The sequence below is a fragment of the Artemia sp. Qi Xiang Cuo genome, chromosome 11 (genome assembly GCF_049724085.1).
Source record: "Artemia sp. Qi Xiang Cuo chromosome 11, ASM4972408v1, whole genome shotgun sequence".
NCBI lineage: Eukaryota > Metazoa > Arthropoda > Branchiopoda > Anostraca > Artemiidae > Artemia > Artemia sp. Qi Xiang Cuo.
The window spans coordinates 15,548,629-15,569,287 of NC_142804.1; the positions used below are offsets into that span (position 1 = coordinate 15,548,629).

The window sequence follows — 20,659 nt, forward strand, 5'->3', positions numbered from 1 at the left end:
TTTGAGGCTCATCTCTGTCGCTTTCATCACTAGCATCCGATGAATATTGAACTTTTCCTTTTTTCTCTTGTTTGTTGTGGAAAGTTTGCAGCCAAGACTGGGCTAAATATTCCTTCCACTTCTCCCAACTGCTGTGGTCGTTAAAAAGGTCATAAAATTCATATGGTCTTCTGATATATACTGGTGAGATCGTGTCACCTATTTCTTCTTCTCAAAATATAGGCTCTGTTTTCCACGGTTTTGAAAAATATCCCTTTTTCATTCTATTATTGTGTATTACTTCTTCCTTTTCCTTATGCTGATGTTTTAGAACATATGTTAAGTTATTTGATAGAATTTTTGTAATCCTTTACGGTCCATCCCATTTCGGTTTTAACTTTTTTGTTCCTTCCACATTCGTTTTGTGAACATAAACCAAATCTCCTAAACAGTCATTCGTTTTATTTTTGCTTGTTCTGTCATATTTTTCTTTTTGTTCTGTTTTCGCATCTTCCAGATTGTCTTTAACTTGTTCCATAGCTTTTTTCATTCGCATTACCATCTCTTGCTTATATTGGTCTAAGTTGTAATATATTCTGTCATTTTGTATTTCATGTAAACACATTCTGGGATCTCTTATGTGTTGCAAAAAAAATGGCGTTTCTTTTAAGGTACGTGAAAAAGCCGTATTTATTGCAAACAACTACAAATGGAAACTGGTAAACTTCCCCCAGACCGCCAAATGTCTATTGACATTATTTCTCCTACCCCTGAAGGGGTGGGGTATTGACCTAATTCAGACCTAGGGGTCTTTGGTGGCGACTTTTGTTTGGTGCACTCTTGGCAGCTTTGTATAAACGCTTTTACTTTGGAGTACATTTTTGGAAAATAAAAATTTCCTTTCAGCCTCCCCATAGTTTTTGCTTCTCCCATGTGACAGCCAATCGTTCCATGTGCCATCTGTAAAACTTCTTCTTCCAGAAATTTTGGAATTACTCGATTAATTTTTAAGTCATTTTTTCTATATTCTTGCGATGGTCTATGGTATCTTACTAGAAGATTTTTACTTTCGTCCAGATCAAAATTATCTAAGTCCTTTAAAAAATGTTTAAAGTGCTCTGGCAGTTCCGTTCCTTTTGATGAAAAGGATTTCATTTCTAGACAAGAATCATCTTTATTTTAATGCTTTAACATATCTTCATTAGATAGTAGTTTTATCCATTCCAGTTCCTTCTGGATGGTCGCTATCACATTTGTTTCGTTCTCTGGATCTCGTGATAAATAATCTTGTAAAATATTTGTACGGCCCTTTATATATATTGGAACATATTAATATGCCTGAAGACGTAGTATCCACCGTGTCAGCCGGGCTGAAGCATTTTGCGGCGTATGTAGCCAAACTAATGATTTTTGGTCTACCCTTAAAATAATTTTTTTTCCAAGTAAAAATTGTCAAAAATATTCTGTAAATACTATAACTGCTAAACTCTCCCTTTCAACTGTCGAGTATTTTTTTTATGCTTCCCTCAGTGACCTACTGGCGTACTGGCGTACGCCTACTGGCGTGACCTACGAACTATTGATTCTACTCCTTCAGCATTAATGTTTAATAATATAGCCCTGATACCGTACCCTGAGGCATCTGCTCGTAAACAGAAGTCTTGTGACAACTCGGACATTTTTTGCAATGGTGCAAGTATTAATTGTCTCTTTAGGTTATTTAGTGCGTGTTTTGCTTCTTTTGAACACTTAAATGGAACTTATTTATTTAAATCACTCGTGACTGGCTGCGCTCTTGTGGCACAATTTTTAATATATCGTCTGAAATTGCTTAATAACACACAAACTGATCCGCAGCTTTTTTGATCTTGAGGAGGCAGTAAATTTTTGATGACTGTATATTTTTCTGGTTTTGGTGTCATAGTACCTTGGTTTATCAGGAGTCCAAGAAATACTAATTTTGGTACCACTATTTTTAACTTTTCTCGTTTCAATTTTATCACTAATTTTTAAAACTTTTCCAGTATTTTTATAAGTCCTACCAAGTGGTCTTCCAAGTTTTAATTAAACAGAATTACATCATCTAAATAAGCCAAGGTATCTTTTTTTCTTCCTGGTTTGTTGTCTTTTAACACGAAATTCATTAGGCGACTAAAACAATTTGGACTAAATGATAAGTCAAATGGCATACATTCAAACGTGAAAGTTCTCCCATCGTCTAAGATTACTGTAGCCTTATGCTTAGTTTCTGCATCTAACGTGATTTGCCAATATCCCGCAATTAAATCAAAACTAGTGTAATATTTTGAACCCCCTAAGGAATCTAAAATCGAATCAATTCTCGGTATCTTCATTACGTCTTTAATTGTGACGGCGTTTAGTGCTCTAAAGTCTACACATAATCTACGGGTACTATCTTTTTTTCTGACCATCACTAGTGGAAGGCAACAGTCACTACTGCTTTCTTCACTTATTCCCTGATCTTCTATTTCTTTTATTTGGTTTTCTATCCATGGCTTTAAATGATAATGTGTTTTATACGGTGAATTCTTGATCGGAGGGCCCTCTGTTGATATCTTGTGTGTGATTAAGTGAGTTAATCCGTTATCTGCTTTGTGTCTTGCAAAAGTCCATTTAAAATCACAAAGAATATTTTACACCCTAGTTTTTACGTTTTTCGGTAAATGTTTTAAATCAAAATTGTTACCAAAAATCCGTTTCTACTAGTCCATACTCTTTTTGTGGTTGCGGTTTTAATGGGGATAAATGTTCGTGGCTAGAAGTGAAGTTTACGCTTAATCCTGGACTGCTTAGAGATTTTATTTGTGAATTTGAAATCTTTTCTACTAATCCAAGTTCTACCTGGTTCAGTTTTGTTTTATCATTACTTAGATTTGATAGTTTTAAGTATGTTATACGATTTTCAATTTTTATAACTTGATTGTCCACGAAAAGCATTGGGTATTCCTTTATGGTGTACCCCCCTATCACGGCATCGATTGTTTTAACCTTTCCTTCTTTTTCATTTAATGTAGCTAGAACTTGAGCTGTCGTCCTCCCTTCTATTGTGATTTTTCCGCTTATTTTTAGGTTATAATTCAAATCTTCACTTTCGTTATTTGTTATTACGCACATTTGCCTATTATTTTCATTTGCCTGGTTGATTGTTAGTATGTTGGATATAAGCTCCCGTAAAATCCAATATTTTCTGATGGTATCCACTCATACAATTCAAGAAACTGGTAGTTGCCTACATATTATTACTGTTACTGTTATTTTTGTATTCCCTGCACTGACTTTCACCGGACATTCTCCCAAAACTGTCAGCTTGTGCCCTGTCACTGATGTTAGGGTATTTTGGCATCTGCTTACTCGATTTTCGACCCTAGGAGGAAACTTATTAAAAACTCTCGAATTAATGATTTAGATGCGCCTGTATCTAGTAAACATGGTAAATTTTGAAAACACTCAATTTTAAAACAACGCAGAATTGGTAGATTATTATTATTTGCATTTGTATCACAACATTCTAAACTATCTAGGGGTCTTTGTAAGGAAACAGCTTTGTCGACCCTTCCAGGCTTGTTTCTCCGTTTAAATACCCACTGTTTATCCAAAAATTTCTGGGATTATCCCAGTTTTCTTCAGCACTGTTACTTTGACCCTGGGTATTATTAACCGTCTGCCTCCTGGGCCTGAATTCAGGAATATTATTAGGTGTTTGCCAAGTATTATTTGTTCCCTGCCTTTCTAAATATCTCCCCTCCTGTGTTCTGAATCGGTGTCTTATCTTGTACGTCTGGCCTTCTATTCGTGTTCTATGCCGGAAATCTACCGTATAGTGATTATGTTTGCCACACTTATAGCAATTCAATCTTTTCGTATATTATTTGGTATTTTGACCTTCCTTGTGGGGTCTTTATCTATTTCTATATATTCTTGAGTTGCCACTATTTGCTCGATAATTTTCCTCGGGAGGAGGAGGTGGGTGTCCATAATACTTGGTATTCCAAGTAATTAAGGATCTAATACCATGGGATTGGTCGTCAAATGGGGAGGGGTCAGTCCATGGTGGGAAGGATTGGCCTTCCTCGTGCCTTTTTGGTTCATGATTCGGCTCCTCAAAGTTCATCCTCTTCTGTCCCCTTTCATATTTTTTACTTTCTTGGGCTCCTGTGTTATTTATTGACATCTGATCAAACCTTTTTATAGCCTCATCAATTTTTACTTCTGTCTAGACTAGAATTATAGCCTGCTCTAAATTTTCAGGTTTCCGCGATAATATTAGTCTTAATAACTTTTTTGGTAACCCTTGGGTAAAAGTATGTAGTTGTACTTTTTGTACTGTCTCGTCATTTCCGCCTTTCTCTAATTGTAAACACACGGATCTACAAATTTTGTCTGCATATTCCCTGATACTAGTTGAGGTATCGAATGTGACTACCTCTGTTCTAAGCCTCTCGGAGATGCTTGTCTCAATCAATCTTGTTTTAAAAGATTCAATTATAGTACTGATGTCCTTGGGCTCTTTTTCCTTAATGGCCTCAAAATTTTTAACGGCCCTTCCCTTTAACCTGGCCTCAACGCATTGCTCTTTGACCTTATCTTCAAACGATTAAATTAGTTCGTCGAAAATTTTTAATTTTTCGATAAACTCATCTACATCTGAATTTCCCGCGTATTCTGGTATAATTTTTGCAATTTCAAGTACTGTTTTTTCCTCTGGTAAAGTTTTTGTTTCTGGTAGTCATTTTTTTCTCTGGTAAAGCCATTTTTATTTCAATCTACTATTTTTATCTAGCCTTCTCGACCCAGTTTTTCTAGTGACCACCAGTTGTTGTGAAGTGTCTTTTATGGTATTTGGGGGTTGTAGTCGTAGATGCCTTTATTCTCCCTTTATAGGGGAGATAAACTCTGGCCCTAAGGTAATTAAACTTTGGTAGCGTGCCTTATGCTATGACCGAACTAATGAGGCGTACCGACTGGGTATGTTCGAGAGGCTAAAATTAGATCGTAGATAGGTTGTCTAAAATACAAAACTTTTATTCATTTACCATATGATATAAACGGATATATTCTGTCTACTGAGACTGGCTATCCCATGTAGACCACAAGTCTCAAAAACAACATTAATATATAAATAGATATTTAGACACTTAAAATGATAAGAAAAAGTCCCAAGGTATTTCTAAAACAACGGACCAGAGGTCAGTCCGGCATAAAGTTAGTATAAGATTTTCCTTTCTGATAAAATGTATCTTTTATACAGTTTTAACAGCCACACCTTCCCGCGTAATTGCTAGGAAGTGGCAATTTCTCAATTTTCCGTTAAACAGAAACTAGCACGATACGGTTCTTATCTTAATAAAAAAGTGGCAATTAGAAACTTCTTATTTGCGTCATATATATTTTTAGTAAATTAATAATTAACTAAATTAGAAAGCTTTACCACACGTCTGTTTGGAATATTCACAACATGCGGCTTCAAATTTGATGGTCTGCTTGAATATATTTCGGCATAAATTTGGGAAAAACGAAAATGGGTATCTCAAACCTGAAAAACTGTTGTATAGATAGCGTTGTCGCAGAAATTTCAGAAGAGGCTCATTCAGTTTGAAATTGAGAGGGCTAATGTCCTTTTTAGTAGTCGAAAGTGATTGGAGGGTAACTAACCCCCCTCTTACGCCCATGATTTCCCCAAACACATCCAATAAACATTTTGAGATAGCCATTTTGTTGAACGTAGTTGAAATTTCTGGAAATTAAGTCTTTGAGGATGAACCCCCCCCCCCCCACAGCCTTCAGGGCAAGGATTACCAGTGATGCCCTTGCGGCATATAAGGTTTTTATCCCCCCCTCTCACATCCACCATTTCCCCAAACAAATCCAATCTAAGTTTTGAGATAGCCCTTTTGTTCAATATAGTTGAAAGTTCTGGAAATTATGTATTTGAGGATGACAAACTCCCCAGGGCAAAGACTGTAAGTTATGTCATGGTTGCATAAAAGGTTTGTGTAGATAGCGTTGTAGTAGAAATTTCAAAAGGGGCTCATTCAGTTTCAAATTGAAGGGACTACTGCCCTTTTTAGTAGTCAAAAGTAATTGGAAGATATAACCCCCCTCTTACGCCCACCATTTCCCCAAGCACATCCAATAAACATTTTGAGATAGCCATTTTGTTGAACGTAGTTGAAATTTCTGGAAATTAAGTCTTTGAGGATGACAGCCCCCCCCCCCACAGTCTTCAGGGCAAAGGTTGCCAGTTATGTCCTGGGGGCATACATGGTTCTTATAGAAAATGATGTTGTAAAAACTTCAAAAAGGGCTCATTCGATTGGAAATTGAAAGGGCTAGTGCCCTTTTTAGTAGTTGAAAGTGATTGATGGGCAACTAACCCCACTCTCACGCCCACCATTTCCCCAAACACATCCAATCAATATTTTTAGATGTCCATTTTTTTCAACGTAGTTGAAAATTCTCGAAAATAAGGTCTTTGAGGCTGATAACCCCCTCAGAGCCCTCAAGGCAAGGGTTGTAAGTTATGCCCTGGGGGTATATAAGGTTTTTATAGAAAGTTTTGTCGTATAAACTTCTAAAAGGGCTCATTTAATTGGATATTGAAAGGGCTCGTGGTTTTTAATAGTCAAAAGTGAATAAAGAGCAACTAACCCCTTTCTCACGCCCACCATTTTCCCAAACACATTCAATCAAAATTTTGCGATAGCCATTTTGTTCAAACTAGTTGAAAGTTCTGGAAATTATGTATTTGAGGAGGAAAAAAACCCCAGAGCCACCAGGGCAAAGGTTGTAAGTTATGCCCCGGGGGGCAGATAAGGTTTTTATAGATAGTATTGTCGTCACAATTTCAGTAGGGGCTCATTCAATTGGAAATTGAGAGGGCTAGTGTCCTTTTTAATAGTCGAAAGTGATTGGGGGTTAAGTAACCCGTCTCTCACGCCCACCATTTCCCCAAAAACATCCAATCAAAATTTTGAGATAGACACTTTGTTCAAGGTAGTTGAAAGTTCTTATAATTAGGTCTTTGAAGATGAAAACCCCCCACAGCCCTCATGGAAAGGGTTGTAAGTCATGCCCTGGGGTATATAATGTTTTTATTGAAAGCTTTGTCGTAGAAACTTGAACAATGGCTCAATCAATTTGAAATTCAAAGGGCGAGTGCCCTTTTTAATAGTCAAAAGTGATTGAAGGGTGACTAACCCCCCTCTCACGCCCACCTTTTCTCCAAATACATCCAATCAAAATTTCGAGATAGCCACTTTGTTCAGCGTAGTTGAAAGTTCTGAAAATTAGGTCTTTGAGGATGACAACCCCTCAAAGCCCTCAAGGCAATGGTTGTAAGTCATTCCCTGGGGGCATATAACGTTTTTATAGGAAGCGTTGCCGTAGAAACGTCCAAAAGGGCTAATTCAAATGGAAATTGAAATGGCTAGCGCCCTTTTTAATAGTCAAAAGTGATTGGAAGGCAACTAACCCCCCTCTCACGCACATATTTTCTCCAAACACATACAATAAAAATTTTGAGATAGCCATTTTTTTCAACGTAGTTGAAATTTCTGAAAATCATTTCTTTGAGAATGACAACCCCCCCCCCCTAAAGCCCTCAGGGCAAGGGTTTTAAGTTATGCCCTGGGACATATAAGGTTCTTATAGAAAGCGTTGCTGTAGAAACTTCAAAAAGGGCTCATTCGATTGGAAATTCAAAGGGCTCGTGTCCCTTTTAATAGTCGAAAGTGATGAGGGGCAACTAACCCCCCTTTCACACCCACTATTTCCCCAAACACATCCAATCTAAGTTTTGAGATAGCCCTTTTGTTCAATATAGTCGAAAGTTCTGGAAATTATGTGTTTGAGGATAATAAACCCCCCAGGGCAAAGGCTGTAAGTTATATCATGGGTGCATATAAGGTTTGTATAGATAGCGTTGTTGTAGAAATTTTAAAAGGGGCTCATTCAATTGGAAATTGAGAGGGCTAGTGCCCTTTTTAATAGTCGAAAGTTATTGGTGGGTAGCTAACCCCCCTCTCACGCCCTCTATATCCCCAAACACATCCAATCAATATTTTAAGACAGCCATTTTGTTGAACGTAGTAGAAAGTTCTGGAAATTAGGGATTTGAGGATGACAACCCCTCAACAGCCCTCAGGGCAAGGGTTGTCTCTTATGCCCTGGGGCCATATAAGTTTTTTTTATAGAAAGCAACGTTGTAGAAACTTCAAAAATGGCTCATTCGATTGAAAATTGAGAAAGGGCTAGTGCCCTTTTTAATAGTCGAAAGTGATTGAAGGGCAACTAACTCCCCTGTCACACTCACTATTTTACCAAACACATTCAATCTAAGTTTTGAGAATGCCCTTTTGTTCAACGTAGTTGAAAATTAAGGAAATTGGGTCTTTGAGGATGATAACCCCCTTAGAGCCCTCGGGGCAAGGGTTGTAAGCTATGCCCTGGGGGCTTTTAGGGTTCTTATAGAAAGTTTTATCGTAGAAACTTCGAGAAGGGCTCATTTGATTGGAAATTGAAAAGACTAGTGTCCTTTTTAATAGTCAAAAGTAAATGGAGATTAACTAACCCCCCTCTCGCACCCACCATTTCCCCAAACACATTTGATCAAGGTTTAGATATAGCCATTGTGTTCAAACTAGTTGAAACTTTTCGAAATTATGTGTTTGAGGATGATAAACCCCCCAGAGCCCCATGGGCAAAGGTTGTAAGTTATGCCCTGGGGCATATAAGGCTTTTATATATAGCTATGTCGTAGAAACTTCAAAAGGGGCTAATCCAATTGGAAATTGTGAGGATTACTGCTCTTTTTAATAGTCGAAAGTGATTGGAGGGTAACTAACCCCCCTCTCACGCCCTCCATTTCCCAAAACACATCCAATTAAAATTTTTAGATAGCCATTTTGTTCAACGTAGTTGAAAGTTCTGCAAATTAGTCTTTGAGGATAACCCTCCCCCGAGAGCCCTCAGGGCTAAGGCTGTAAGTTATGCCCTGGGGGTATATAATGTTTTTATTGAAAGCTTTGTCGTAGAAACTTGAAAAAGGGCTCATTCGATTAGAAATTGTGAGGGCTATTGCCCTTTTAAATAGTCAAAAGTGATTGGAGGGCGACTAACCCCCTGCTCACGCCCACCCTTTCCCCAAACACATACAATGAAAATTTTCAGATAGTCATTTTGTTCAACGTAGTTCAAAGTTCTGGAGCTTCTGTCTTTGAGGATGACACCCCCCCCCCCCCCCCACAGCGCTCAGGGCAAGGGTTGTAAGTTATGCCCTGGGGGCGTATAAGGTTTTTATAGAAAGTGATGTCGTAGAACTTCAAAAAAGGCTCATTCGATTAGAAACTGAAATGGCTAGTGCCCTTTTTAATAGTCGAAAGGGATTGGAGGGCAACTAACCCCACTCTCTCGCCCGCCTTTTCCTCAAACACATCCAATCAAAATTTTTAGATAGCCATTTTGTTCAACGTAGATGAAAGCTTTGGAAATTAGGTCCTTGAGGATGACAACCCCCCTCCCTACAGCCCTCAGGGTAAGGGTTGTAAGTGATGCCCTGGGGGCATACAAGGTTTTATAGAAAGCGTTGAAGTAGAAACTTCAAAAAGGGCTCATTCGATTGGAAATTGAAATGACTAGTGCCCTTTTTAATAGTTGAAAATGATTGGAGGGCAACGAATCCCCTATCACGCTCACCATATCCCCAAACACATACAATTAAAATTTTGAAATAGCTAATTTTTTCAACGTAGTTGAAAGTTCTGGAAATTATTTCTTTGAGGATGACAACGCCCTCCCCCCCCCATAGCCCTCAAGGCAAGGGATGTAAGTTATGCCCTGGTATAACTTACATATAAGGTTTTTAAAGAAACCGATGTTGTAAAAACTTCAAAAAGGGCTCATTCAATTTTAAGTTGAAAGGGCTAGTGTCCTTTTTACTAGTCGAATGTGTTGGAACCCTTACCCTCTCACACCCACCATTTCCCAAAACACATCCAATCAAAGTTCCGAGATAGCCATTTTGTTCAATGTAGTTGAAAATTCTGGAAAATTTGTATTTGAGGATGACGAACCCCCCTGAGCTCTCAGGGCAAAGGTTATAAATTATGCCCTGAGGGCATATAAGGTTTGTACAGATAGCGTTGTCGTAGAAATTTTGAAAGGGGCTCATTCAATGGGAAATTAAGAGGGTTAGTGACTTTTTAATAGTCAAAAGTGATTGGAGGGTAACTGAACTCCCTCTCACGCCCACCATTTCCCCAAAATCACCCAATCAAAATTTTGAGATAGCCATTTTGTTGAACGTAGTTTAAAGTTCTGGAAATTAGGTCTTGAGGATAACAGCCCTCAGGGCTAAGGTTGTAAGTTATGGCCTGAGGGCATATAAGGTTTTTATAGAAAGTGTTGTTGTAAAAATTTTAAAAAGGGCTCATTCAATAGGAAATTTAAAGGGCTATTGCCCTTTCAATTTTTTGGAAGGGATGGTTGTTTAACTTCAGAAGAGACTCAGTCTTTCTCCCTGAAAAAGACTATGTCAATATAAAACGAACAGAAATCCATCAAAAAACTTTTGTCACAAAATAAGTTTTTCAAACGAAAGTAAAGAACTCCATTATACTAAAAATGAAAAAAAAATAAAATCAAATAATTTACCAAGCATGCAACTACCACAAATCAGTATCGATAAATAAATGAAACTCAAAACAAACAGAACTTAAAATAAGTCAAACTCAAAACGAACAGAAATTAATCTGAGTAAGGTTCTAAACCCTATGCTTTCTAAAAGCCAGAATATAATTTGTACTTTGCTGAAAAATTCATTTAAATGTTTTCACTTTAATAGCTTTAAGAAATCACAAATTAATTAGGATTTTAAGGAATAAAAATCAGCATATGTATATTAAACTGACAAGGCACAATTTTTCAATAAAATCATTTTAATTTTTTCAGTAAAGTAAAAATTATATTCTTGCAAGCTATTGCAAGCTACTGATGTGGTTTTTCTATAGTAGAAAATTTAAATTTGCACTTCTGTGTTGTTGGGACAAACAACCCAGAAAGACCTTTCTCTGTGATTCACATCTAACATACCCCTTTCGCAAAAATCTTGTCTCATTAGTATTTATTCATATTCATTAATGTGCTCAAACTTAATGTACTCAAAGTAAACCAGTACTTTTGCCAAACAAGGAGCTATCTAATTTCAGGGAATGTCCCAGAAAATTAATCATTTTATATAAAAATTGGACATTAATTTACAAGAAAAACAAAGAAGTACAAAATCCAGTAGAGGAAGAAGAAGAATTATTTTGTGTGACTGATTGTTTTGTGGAGGCAATGGTGCTCTTCCGGAGTTAGTTCCCATGTAAATTAGCGCATAAAGCGCATCAATAAGTCAATTACCATGTAAATTAGCGCATCAATAAATTCACTTGAATTTTTTTCAGTAAAGTACAAATTATATTCTTGCAAGCTATTGATGTGGTTTTTCTATAGTAGAAAATTTAAATTTGCACTTCTGGGATGTTGGGATACACAACCCAAAAAGACCTTTCTATGTGATTCACATCTAACATGCCCCTTTCGCAAAAATCTTGTCTCATTAGTATTTATTCATATTCATTAACGTGCTCAAACTTAATGTAGTAAAAGTAAACCAGTACTTTCACCAGACAAGCAGCTATCCAATTTCAGGGAATTCCCCAGAAAACTACTCATTTCATATAAAAATTAGACATTAATTTACAAGAAAAACAAAGAAGTAGAAAATCCAGTAGAGGAAGAAGAAGAATTATTTTGTGTGGCTAATTATTTTGTGGAGGGAATGGTGCTCGTCCGGAGTTAGTTCCCATGTAAATTACCGCATGAAGAACAACCTCCACGTGCCTCTGGATATCTGTCTAGAAACTGGAGAACCAAATTCACTTAGGGACGGTTGGGTTGGCAGCCTTCCTCCTGAAACTTCTATTGCTACGAATGGAGCCAGAAATTCAGCCTTGGATATATCATCTCAAACCCCTTCTCGACCCCGGACTGCCCAAGGACGATTCTGTCTGAATATCGTTGACCGAGATGGCATCAATGTTGCCACCTGGAACGTTCTGACACTAAACCAATCCGATTCAAAGCCTCTATTAGTCAAAGAATTAAAGAAATATAACAATTGCTGGAATCACTGAAACCCATCTATCTGATGATGGTGAGGAGTACATTGGTGAACGGCTGGAACTAGGAGGCCCTGGCCTAGTGGTGAACAGTGCCGCACGCAGGGCCCTCCTGTCATTCACAGCAGTAGCACCCAGGCTCTTGAGAGCAAGGCTCGATGGTAAACATGGAAAAATAACCATCATCATCTGTTACTCCCACACAAATGAAGCCGACGAAGAAGATAAGGATGACTTCTATACCCTTTTAAGTTCTGATCTCTCGTCAGTACCACCCCATGACTACCTCGTCCTTTTAAGCGATATGAATGCTAACATTTCAAATGAGTCTAGCCGGTGGGATTTCGCTGTTGGACCCGTAACATTAGATAGCCTAAATGACAACAGAGAGAGAATGCTGGACTGCTGTCTCGTCCACAATCTTACCATTGCAAATACATGGTTTCAGAGACCCAGCATAGCCAAGTACGTCTGGTATGGCAATGATGGATCACCGAAGAAGATGCTCGACTACATCATCATACGCCGGCAATTGTTATTGTCTATACAAAATTGTCACACCTACCGAGGCGCCAAAAATGGGAACATCGACCATCGTCTTGTTGCAGCTAAAATCAGGCTTCGCCTAAAAATTACAAAAACCAGCCAGACACCTCGAGAAATTGATACCTACCGAATCTAACAAGACCCCGCTTTGGCTAAGCAGTATCAGGTCTAAATATCCAACAGATTCAAGGTCCTTACACAGTGCAATGATAGTGAAGGTGTATAGAAGGTCTTCAAAGAGAATGCTCTTGCAGCTGCAACTAGCATTGCTGGAATGAAGCAGCGTAAGAAAAAGACTGGATCAGCAACGAGTGCATCGCCATTATTGATCGCAGAGGGGAAGCCCGCCTTCGCAAGGATATGACAGAGCATAGGCAATGAAATAAAGAGCGTAACATTATGCTGAACAAAGACTATAAGACCTTTATTGACAAAAAAGCACGCGAGCTCCAAGAGGCTGCCAAAAAAAGGACATTGGAGCCACATATAAGATCCTCCGTGAGCTCTCAGATCAATAAACTCAAACTACATCGTATCTCCGTAACACCAATGGCGAGAATATTTACGACCAATCACAGTGCCTCCACCAGTAAGAACACCACTTCGAGAAGCTACTAAACTCAGACCCACCTGACCAAGCTGACAACCAGATCACTGCTGTTGCTGATAACGCTACACCTGCCCCCGATGGCACTGAATTTACAGCAGAAGAAACTAAAGCTGCCGTACTAAAGCTGAAGAACACCAAAGAACCGGGAATATGTGGCCTGACATAAGAACTCCTTAAAAATGGCGATCCTTTCATGACTCTCTCGCTACAAGTGCGGTTTAATACTGTGTGGCACTCTGAAATGATACCATCAGACTGGAAGACAAGCTTACTTGTGCCAGTCTACAAGAGTAGAGAAAGTAAAGCAGAATATAATTACTATCGTTGAATAGCTCTGCTCTCGGTACCCGGAAAACTCTTTGCCATGCTGCTCCTCAAGCGGGCAACAAAGTACCTCCATCTCCTTCGTCACCACCAGAAAGCTGGGTTCGTACCGGGCAGATCCACTACTGAGCAAATCCATAGAATTAGACAGATGATAGAGAAAACTCTAGAATACAAAAGGAAGGCATACATTGTCTTCGTCAATTTTCGATCTGCTTTCAACACTGTCGACAGACAGTCACTGTGGCTGATCCTTCAATCTGCTAGTTTACCTAATAAAATTGTCCATCTGTTCAAAGAACTATACAATAAGACCGAAAGTGCTGTATTTGTAAATGGCCAGCTCTCATCACATTTTCAAATTAGAAACGGTGTTCGGCAAGGCTGCGCTGCTGCTCCCAAACTCTTCAGCGTGTCATGGACCATATTTTCAACAAAACACTGCTGGCGCATCCGTTTGGCATCGATTTTGCTGGAAAAGTTCTGTCATATGTTGATTTCGCTGACGATGTTGCATTGATATACGAAAATCTCACTGATATCAAAACTGCCCTGGAAACGCTAGCATCAGCTGCAAAAAAACTTGGTTTAAATGTAAACTGGACCAAGACCAAAATATTGCCTGTGGACAAGACACCATGCAGCCCCCTGACAACTATAGAAGTATGTGGTCTAGATATTGAGATAGTAAAGCAGTTCACCTACCTCTGTTCAATTGTCTGCTCAAACGGAACTCTAGATGCAGAGATATCAGCAAGGGTGGCAAAGGCAAAAGCCGTTTTCGGCCACCTGCTGAAAACAACATTCCACAGACCCCAGATCAGCCGTCTCACGAAAGCTCGTATCTACTCTGTCTCGGTAGCAAGTGTTGTGTTTTACTCGGCAGAGACTTGGCCTTTCACTCAGTCGCAGATGATGAAGGTAGATGCTGTCCAGACAAAACAACTCTGCGAAATTGAACACGTTAGGTGGCTCGACAGAGTACGGAACATGGACATCCTCCGGTCCTTTAAATTACCACCCCTGTTCGAACAGCTTGAGTCTCACTCGCTGCGTTGGTACGGTTATTTACTTTGCCTATCGACTGAAACACCTGCACGACTTATATTTGACTTCGATCCAACTGCAAACGACTGGAAACACCCCAGAGGTAAACCACACATGAGATGGACGGATATCATCCGCGATCAAATCACAGCGTGGGGCATTGACCCCAGCGAAGCTCCTACCCTCGCCCAAAACAGGCCACTCTGGAGACGACTAACGGTGATAATGTCTGGTTCCCTCTACGCTAGTGACACTGCCGAGCAAGAGCTTTAAGTTAACTAAGTCAAGTCGAAAAGAATGTTTTCACCATTTTTTTTTTTCGTTGCTAGGGTGAGGTACTTGACTTGACTACAATGACGTAAGCTATAGTTCACGACTAGCTACTTGGACCTCTTATAGGCTATTCCTTTAAAACATTTGGATAAAATGGAGACAAAACTTTATCTAATCACTTTATGAAGTTAAATATAGTTCAGTTAAAGATCCAAGCAATCAAAATAAACACCAGCAAATATCAAGCAGAGCTTTACCTTTTAAGCTAAAAAAGAATGAAAATTATTATCTAACCCATTATTTAGAGGTTAATTTAAATAGTGAGTCCTCCTAACTTTCTTTTAAATAAATTTGAAAAATTAATAGGTAATATGTTTATTGATCGTAGGGTAGGCTAACTGATAATTATTTGTAAATGGCGTAAGAGTGGTCAGAACAGTGAAAGGGGTTGCGCGCGCGGCGACAGCCGTGCGCGCACAAATTGTTTTACTTGCACTCTTTTTTAACTATTTGCGCTCTTTTGGCCTTGATTTGCACTCTTTTTTGACGTCGGCAGTTGGCAACCCTGATTAGCCCGTGTTGAACATGGCATTCAAAACTATAATATGCACAACCTTTGTCGAACTCTTTGTTTGATGTGGGTGGCCTGAAAACAAGGCTATTATTGAGGGTGTTTGATGACAAGCTTTTAAATCAGATTTTCCAGATGGGGCCTTTTTTTGAAGCAGTCAACGCATTGGTTTTGTCAAATTGGCGCACTGCGCCGTTTTTTTGGAAAATCGTTCATTTGGCGCATGTTCACAAGAATAATGGCGTTTTTTCCCTCATTTTCATTTTTATGGCGGCGTAACTTTAAACCAGACATCTGGTAACGCTGTTCTGAATAAGACTTGGCTGGGTGAAAAACTTGTAATAAAAATTACTCGAATACTTCAATACCTTGCAATAGAAAGCAAGCCGTGATTTTTTTTTTTTTTTTTTTTTTTGGGTACTGGCAGCTTTTTTTTATTCTATGATCTTTAGACTTTTATAAAAATTCTCTAACCCACTTCAGTAGGAATTTGGGACAAAAATTGGATCAAATTTCTCTGTCCTTAAACTATACTTATTTTTGAGACCTTTATTCCTAGAGGGACTACTAAATCTGAAGCTACAAAATATGACTCATCACATTTTAAGCAATTCGAACTGTGGGAAATTGAAAGATAATTGCAATAAGCTTACACTAAGATACGACAATTATATGTATAATTTTGTCTGAAAGCTCGTGAAAACGAACAGTAATTAAAGAGCGACTCAGCTTAAGTGTAACCAAAACTCTTGAAAAAAAGTTGGATAACACTGTAATAATCAAAAGAATTAGCATTTATGGTGATTTCGAATCTATACAATTCAACAGGTTTAAAGTTACCAATTACTGATTTAAATACTGATTTAAAGAAAAAGAGGAATTATCCACCAGAAAAGACATCTTGATGAAAACTAAACCATCAAATTTGACATGTCAGAGATTGTCTTACGTTAGAGGTTTCAAACTTAGATTTTATTTATGCACTGAAGACTATTGGTTTGAAATGTCTGCCAGTTTTTTCCGTATTAACTTAAACCCTTTTGTCTCTTTTGATATTTCCTTGATTCCTTCCTAGTTTCTGCCCAATTCACCCTTAAAAACTGTCTTTGCACATGTCTATATGTTCCAGAGAAAGAACTTAGAGAAGGAACTACCAGAGAAGGCAGTCTGCTGACCTGTCGAGAACTAACGGAATATGTAGAGAACCAGTGAACATGTAGAGGACCAGAAAGGAACTGCCAGAGAAGGGAGATTGCTGATCGTTGAGAACTAATTTCAGGAAGGTCACCTTTGAACACCTTTAAGAGGAGTTTCGATTTTTAGATAATTTAAATCTTCAAGACTAATGAAATTTTTTCTTATGGCAACTACTATATATTTATAAAAATAAAGTTCTGGAAAGAGAATGTATAGGTAATCAAGAGGGCGTTCCCATCTAGATGTAGACTAAAAAAATATTAACCTTCAGATTCAATAATTTCAGCAAAAAATGACCAGATGCAGGTGCTATTACAATGTTTACTTACATCAAATCAAATGCCGCACTATCAAAAAATTTTGATTTATATTTCCATATTATTGAAAAAGCTCCCATCCTAAATTTTGATAAATACCCTCTTTTTGTCTTCTTTCGAAAAAAATCTTACCCCCTCCTTAATATCGTGAAATGGTGCCACTGCTCAGAACCAAATTAAAAAATGGTCAGAACCGAAATACAATGGTAGCCTACTGGAATTAGAATGCTGCTATCCCAGCTTTAGATACCTTTGGGTCAGGAAATTAGCAAACTATTGCCCTGATTTCAGATCCCACAGATGGAATGAAAAAGAATGAAAAAAATTGACCATTAAATGATGTTTTCAACTCAAGTACACGTCATACTTTTGAAAAATACCACGATCTACCGATAGGGGCTTGCACTTTACAACTTAAAATATTTACCTCCACTTCATCAGCAGTATCAAGCTTAAAAAAAAGCTGTGAAAATTTGTTTGTTTTTTGTTTGATAAACAAAAATCAAGGAAGGCGTGTATTTTTCTCATTGACCTCCCGAATTAAATTAAGCAAAAAACTTATTAGTTTTAAGCTACTTAAACTCTTTTGGCTAACCAGCAGTGGCAATTTAAAAGGTGTTGTGTAATTTTTTTGAAAAAGTTTCATTTACTTCCTCCCCCAAGTGAAGCAAGTCCTATATGTTGTTTGGTTCCTAAGACATTTAAGAGTTTGCCTTTATTGTGTTAAAACATTTTTTTCTTGAACAATTGGCTGTCTCATTTTTCTTCACTGGCATTTAATACAATTCTGCACTAAAATATTCTCATCAGACTGTATATTTTACGATGATTTTATCGAGTTTAAAATTTCAAAAAAAGAATTTATTTTTTCTTAATCTTTTACAATTTTTTTTTCAAATTATGCTTTACAAAGATTAAACTTTAGAATAAATCATTAACTCGTGAATCGCAATTACTGAAAATATAAACGCTGAAACAAGAAGTCAAAACATGGATGTTACCTTGCTACTTAAAAGAAAATTCACAAACTGAATTCCTATACAACTGAATAGAATTAACGTAAATAGAAAAAAGTCGATAAAGATGTTGAATACCCCTTAGGGAGGGGGGCTACATATATTTATATGCATAGTTCAACGTTTTTTCCCTTCCCACTGAGGGAAGAGGAAGTTGGCTCCCTATTAATGTCCATGGCAAATATCCCTACGAAAAAGATGTGTACAGAAAATTCGCCTTAAACTTTAAAAAATGACGAATCTAGAATTAATTTTGATATTGAATACCTTCCTCCCAATATATGTCTAGAGGTGTGCAGTTTTTTAAAGGATTATTATCACTCTTGAATAATAATTTTATGAATGCAAAGCCTGGACGAATATAATAACTGATACGCAATTATACCCTATTGTATGTAATTTTATTTGATTGAGCACATTGATTTGATTTGGGCACATTGCTTTACCGTGAAAATGTGTTTTGTTTTCAAAGGTATTTTCAGTTCATTGATTTTTTTTCAATGAATTTATTAGGAGATTAAATAGTGAGGAGGTTTTTCAGTATTGAAGATGAAAGTAGCTTACAGACTGCTATACATAACAGTTTTAAAATATTACATTTTTGAATTTTAACAGAGGTCTTATCAACTTTTAATTTTGGCGTTCAAGGTAGTTTCTGGTGGCCAACGTTGCGACATTCAAATACTTCAATAAATTGGCAAAAACCTAAAGCTGTTTCAAACTACTGATGGGCTAACCAAATATATCAGAGGATAGCTAAAGGTGCTGAAGATGATCAACCTAAGAGTTCAGTACAAGAGCCAAAACCCTCCATACCTTCCAAATGGTATGCACTGATAGAGCACCAATACTTAGTAGCTAGTTCAATGAGCAACTACACCTACTCAGTGTAAGCAATATAGCACACATCAGACCAGAAGTCCAAAATCCCTTAAAAAAAATTGAGTGAAGTGTTTGAGGGCGGAGGAACATTGCTAGGAGCATGTAAGGTTTATCTCAAAGAGGGTTTCATACCTACTGTACAGCCACCAAAGCGAGTTCCATTTGCCTTGCAAGCAAAGTTCAAAGAGGAACTTGAAAGGCTTGAGTCAATTGGATTCATAGAAAAAGGGACAAAGCTAACACAGTGAGTGAATTCTGTTGTCCTCTGAATGTTCTTTGGGTGAATTCTGTGGTTCGTAAAAAAGATGGCCAAGCTATCACAGTGGGTGTAATCTGTTCTCCTAGTAAGAAAGAAAGATGGTTCACTCAGGATCTGCTTGGACCCCGTTAACTTAAGCAGAGCTATTAGGAGATCGTATGTTATATACCCTTACTTGACGAAGTTGCAGCAAAGTGCAAATAAATCCTTAGAGGTGGATGTCCGAAAAGGGTACTGGTTAATGGTGTTGGACGAGCTCTCCTCAGAGTTGACAACATTAAACACCAGGCACGACCGACACAAATGCAGGTGATACTCTTTTGGACTAATTTCGGCACAGGATAAAGTACCAACGCAGAATAGAGGAGGTTTTTGTAAAAGTAAATGTTCGGCTGATTGCGGATGACATAGCAGGCAGTGGTTGTAACGAAAAACTTAGGGAAGTGCTTCAAGCCACAAGTGACAATAGAGTGTGTTCAGTAAAGAAAATGTTTCTTCGATGCTACCTCCAAAACAAATTTTTGAAACAGATTAACAACGAGGGATATTACTCCTGAATCAGAAAAAAACAAGGCATTAGAAAACCTGCCTCTGCCACAAAGCTAGGAAAAAATACACACACTATTAAGAATATACTATTAAATATCCAGATACACCCCCAACCTGGCTGTTTAAGACCTGTCCAAACACCAGAAGGCTGTATAGAGCCGCAGCCATGAAGAGGAAAAAAGAGCAATTCAGACATCAGTCTATCATGACATCTCAGGCTTTGATCCAGAAGACAAAGAGATTGAAATGATCACACATGCCTCCCAGCATGGTCTGGGTACACAACTAATAACAGACGGAGCAACCGTCGTTTTTGCGTCTTGTTCACTAAGCCAAACAGTGCAGCGTTACTTGCAAATGGAAAAAATAACTACAATAACCTTCTCTTACAAAAGATTCAACCAGTATCTGATTGGGAGAAAAATATGTGTCACAACAGGTTACAAGCCTCTCGAGTCAATCTTAGGGACGTCAATAAAAAAAGCATCTCCAAGCCTACATCGCCTTACCAGCATACTAAGGCGAACAGTCAAACCCTAGGCTCCTAATCTACCGAAGATCCCAGCAGATCAAGAAGCTTCTCACCCTCCGAGAATGGTCCTGATTCACAAGATGATCCCTGCGAGACTCTGTATCCCCGTATAACAAAGAAGACAAAAAAAATCTTGTATTTCAAGATTGTATCAACTGAAAAAAGGCTTTTATTTATATCAAGTTGGTAATGAGGAGGGAAGCATCAGATGCCGTCGTTAAGAAGAAAGAAGAAGGAAAATGTAATGGATTGAATATTCTATTATTAAGAAATTTTGCTTATGTTTATTTCCTTGTTTTAGGTGCTTGGGTCTAATATATCTACCTTTTAACAGAACTGATTTGAAGTTAACAAAGAGTTCATTGCAGGGTATAT

General features: G+C 37.9%; 1 protein-coding gene across 1 annotated transcript; it reads left to right on the forward strand.

The window, feature by feature from the left end:
- The first annotated feature begins 1,313 nt into the window (after window positions 1–1,313).
- Window positions 1,314–12,843, forward strand: LOC148946687 (protein CFDP2-like). The gene is made up of 2 exons (XM_089096390.1): window positions 1,314–1,366; window positions 12,150–12,843. The coding sequence occupies exons 1-2, from the start codon at window positions 1,314–1,316 to the stop codon at window positions 12,841–12,843; spliced, it is 747 nt and encodes a 248-aa protein (XP_088952516.1).
- Window positions 12,844–20,659: the final 7,816 nt, after the last annotated feature.

What these genes read in the sequence shown, in the direction of transcription:
- LOC148946687 (XM_089096390.1), top strand. Translation starts at nt 1,314, where the DNA reads ATGCCTGAAGACGTAGTATCCACCGTGTCAGCCGGGCTGAAGCATTTT. An exon ending in GGGCTGAAGCATTTTGCGGC is followed by an intron (nt 1,367 to 12,149) that starts GTATGTAGCCAA and finishes AAAGAATTAAAG; the next exon opens with AAATATAACAATTGCTGGAA.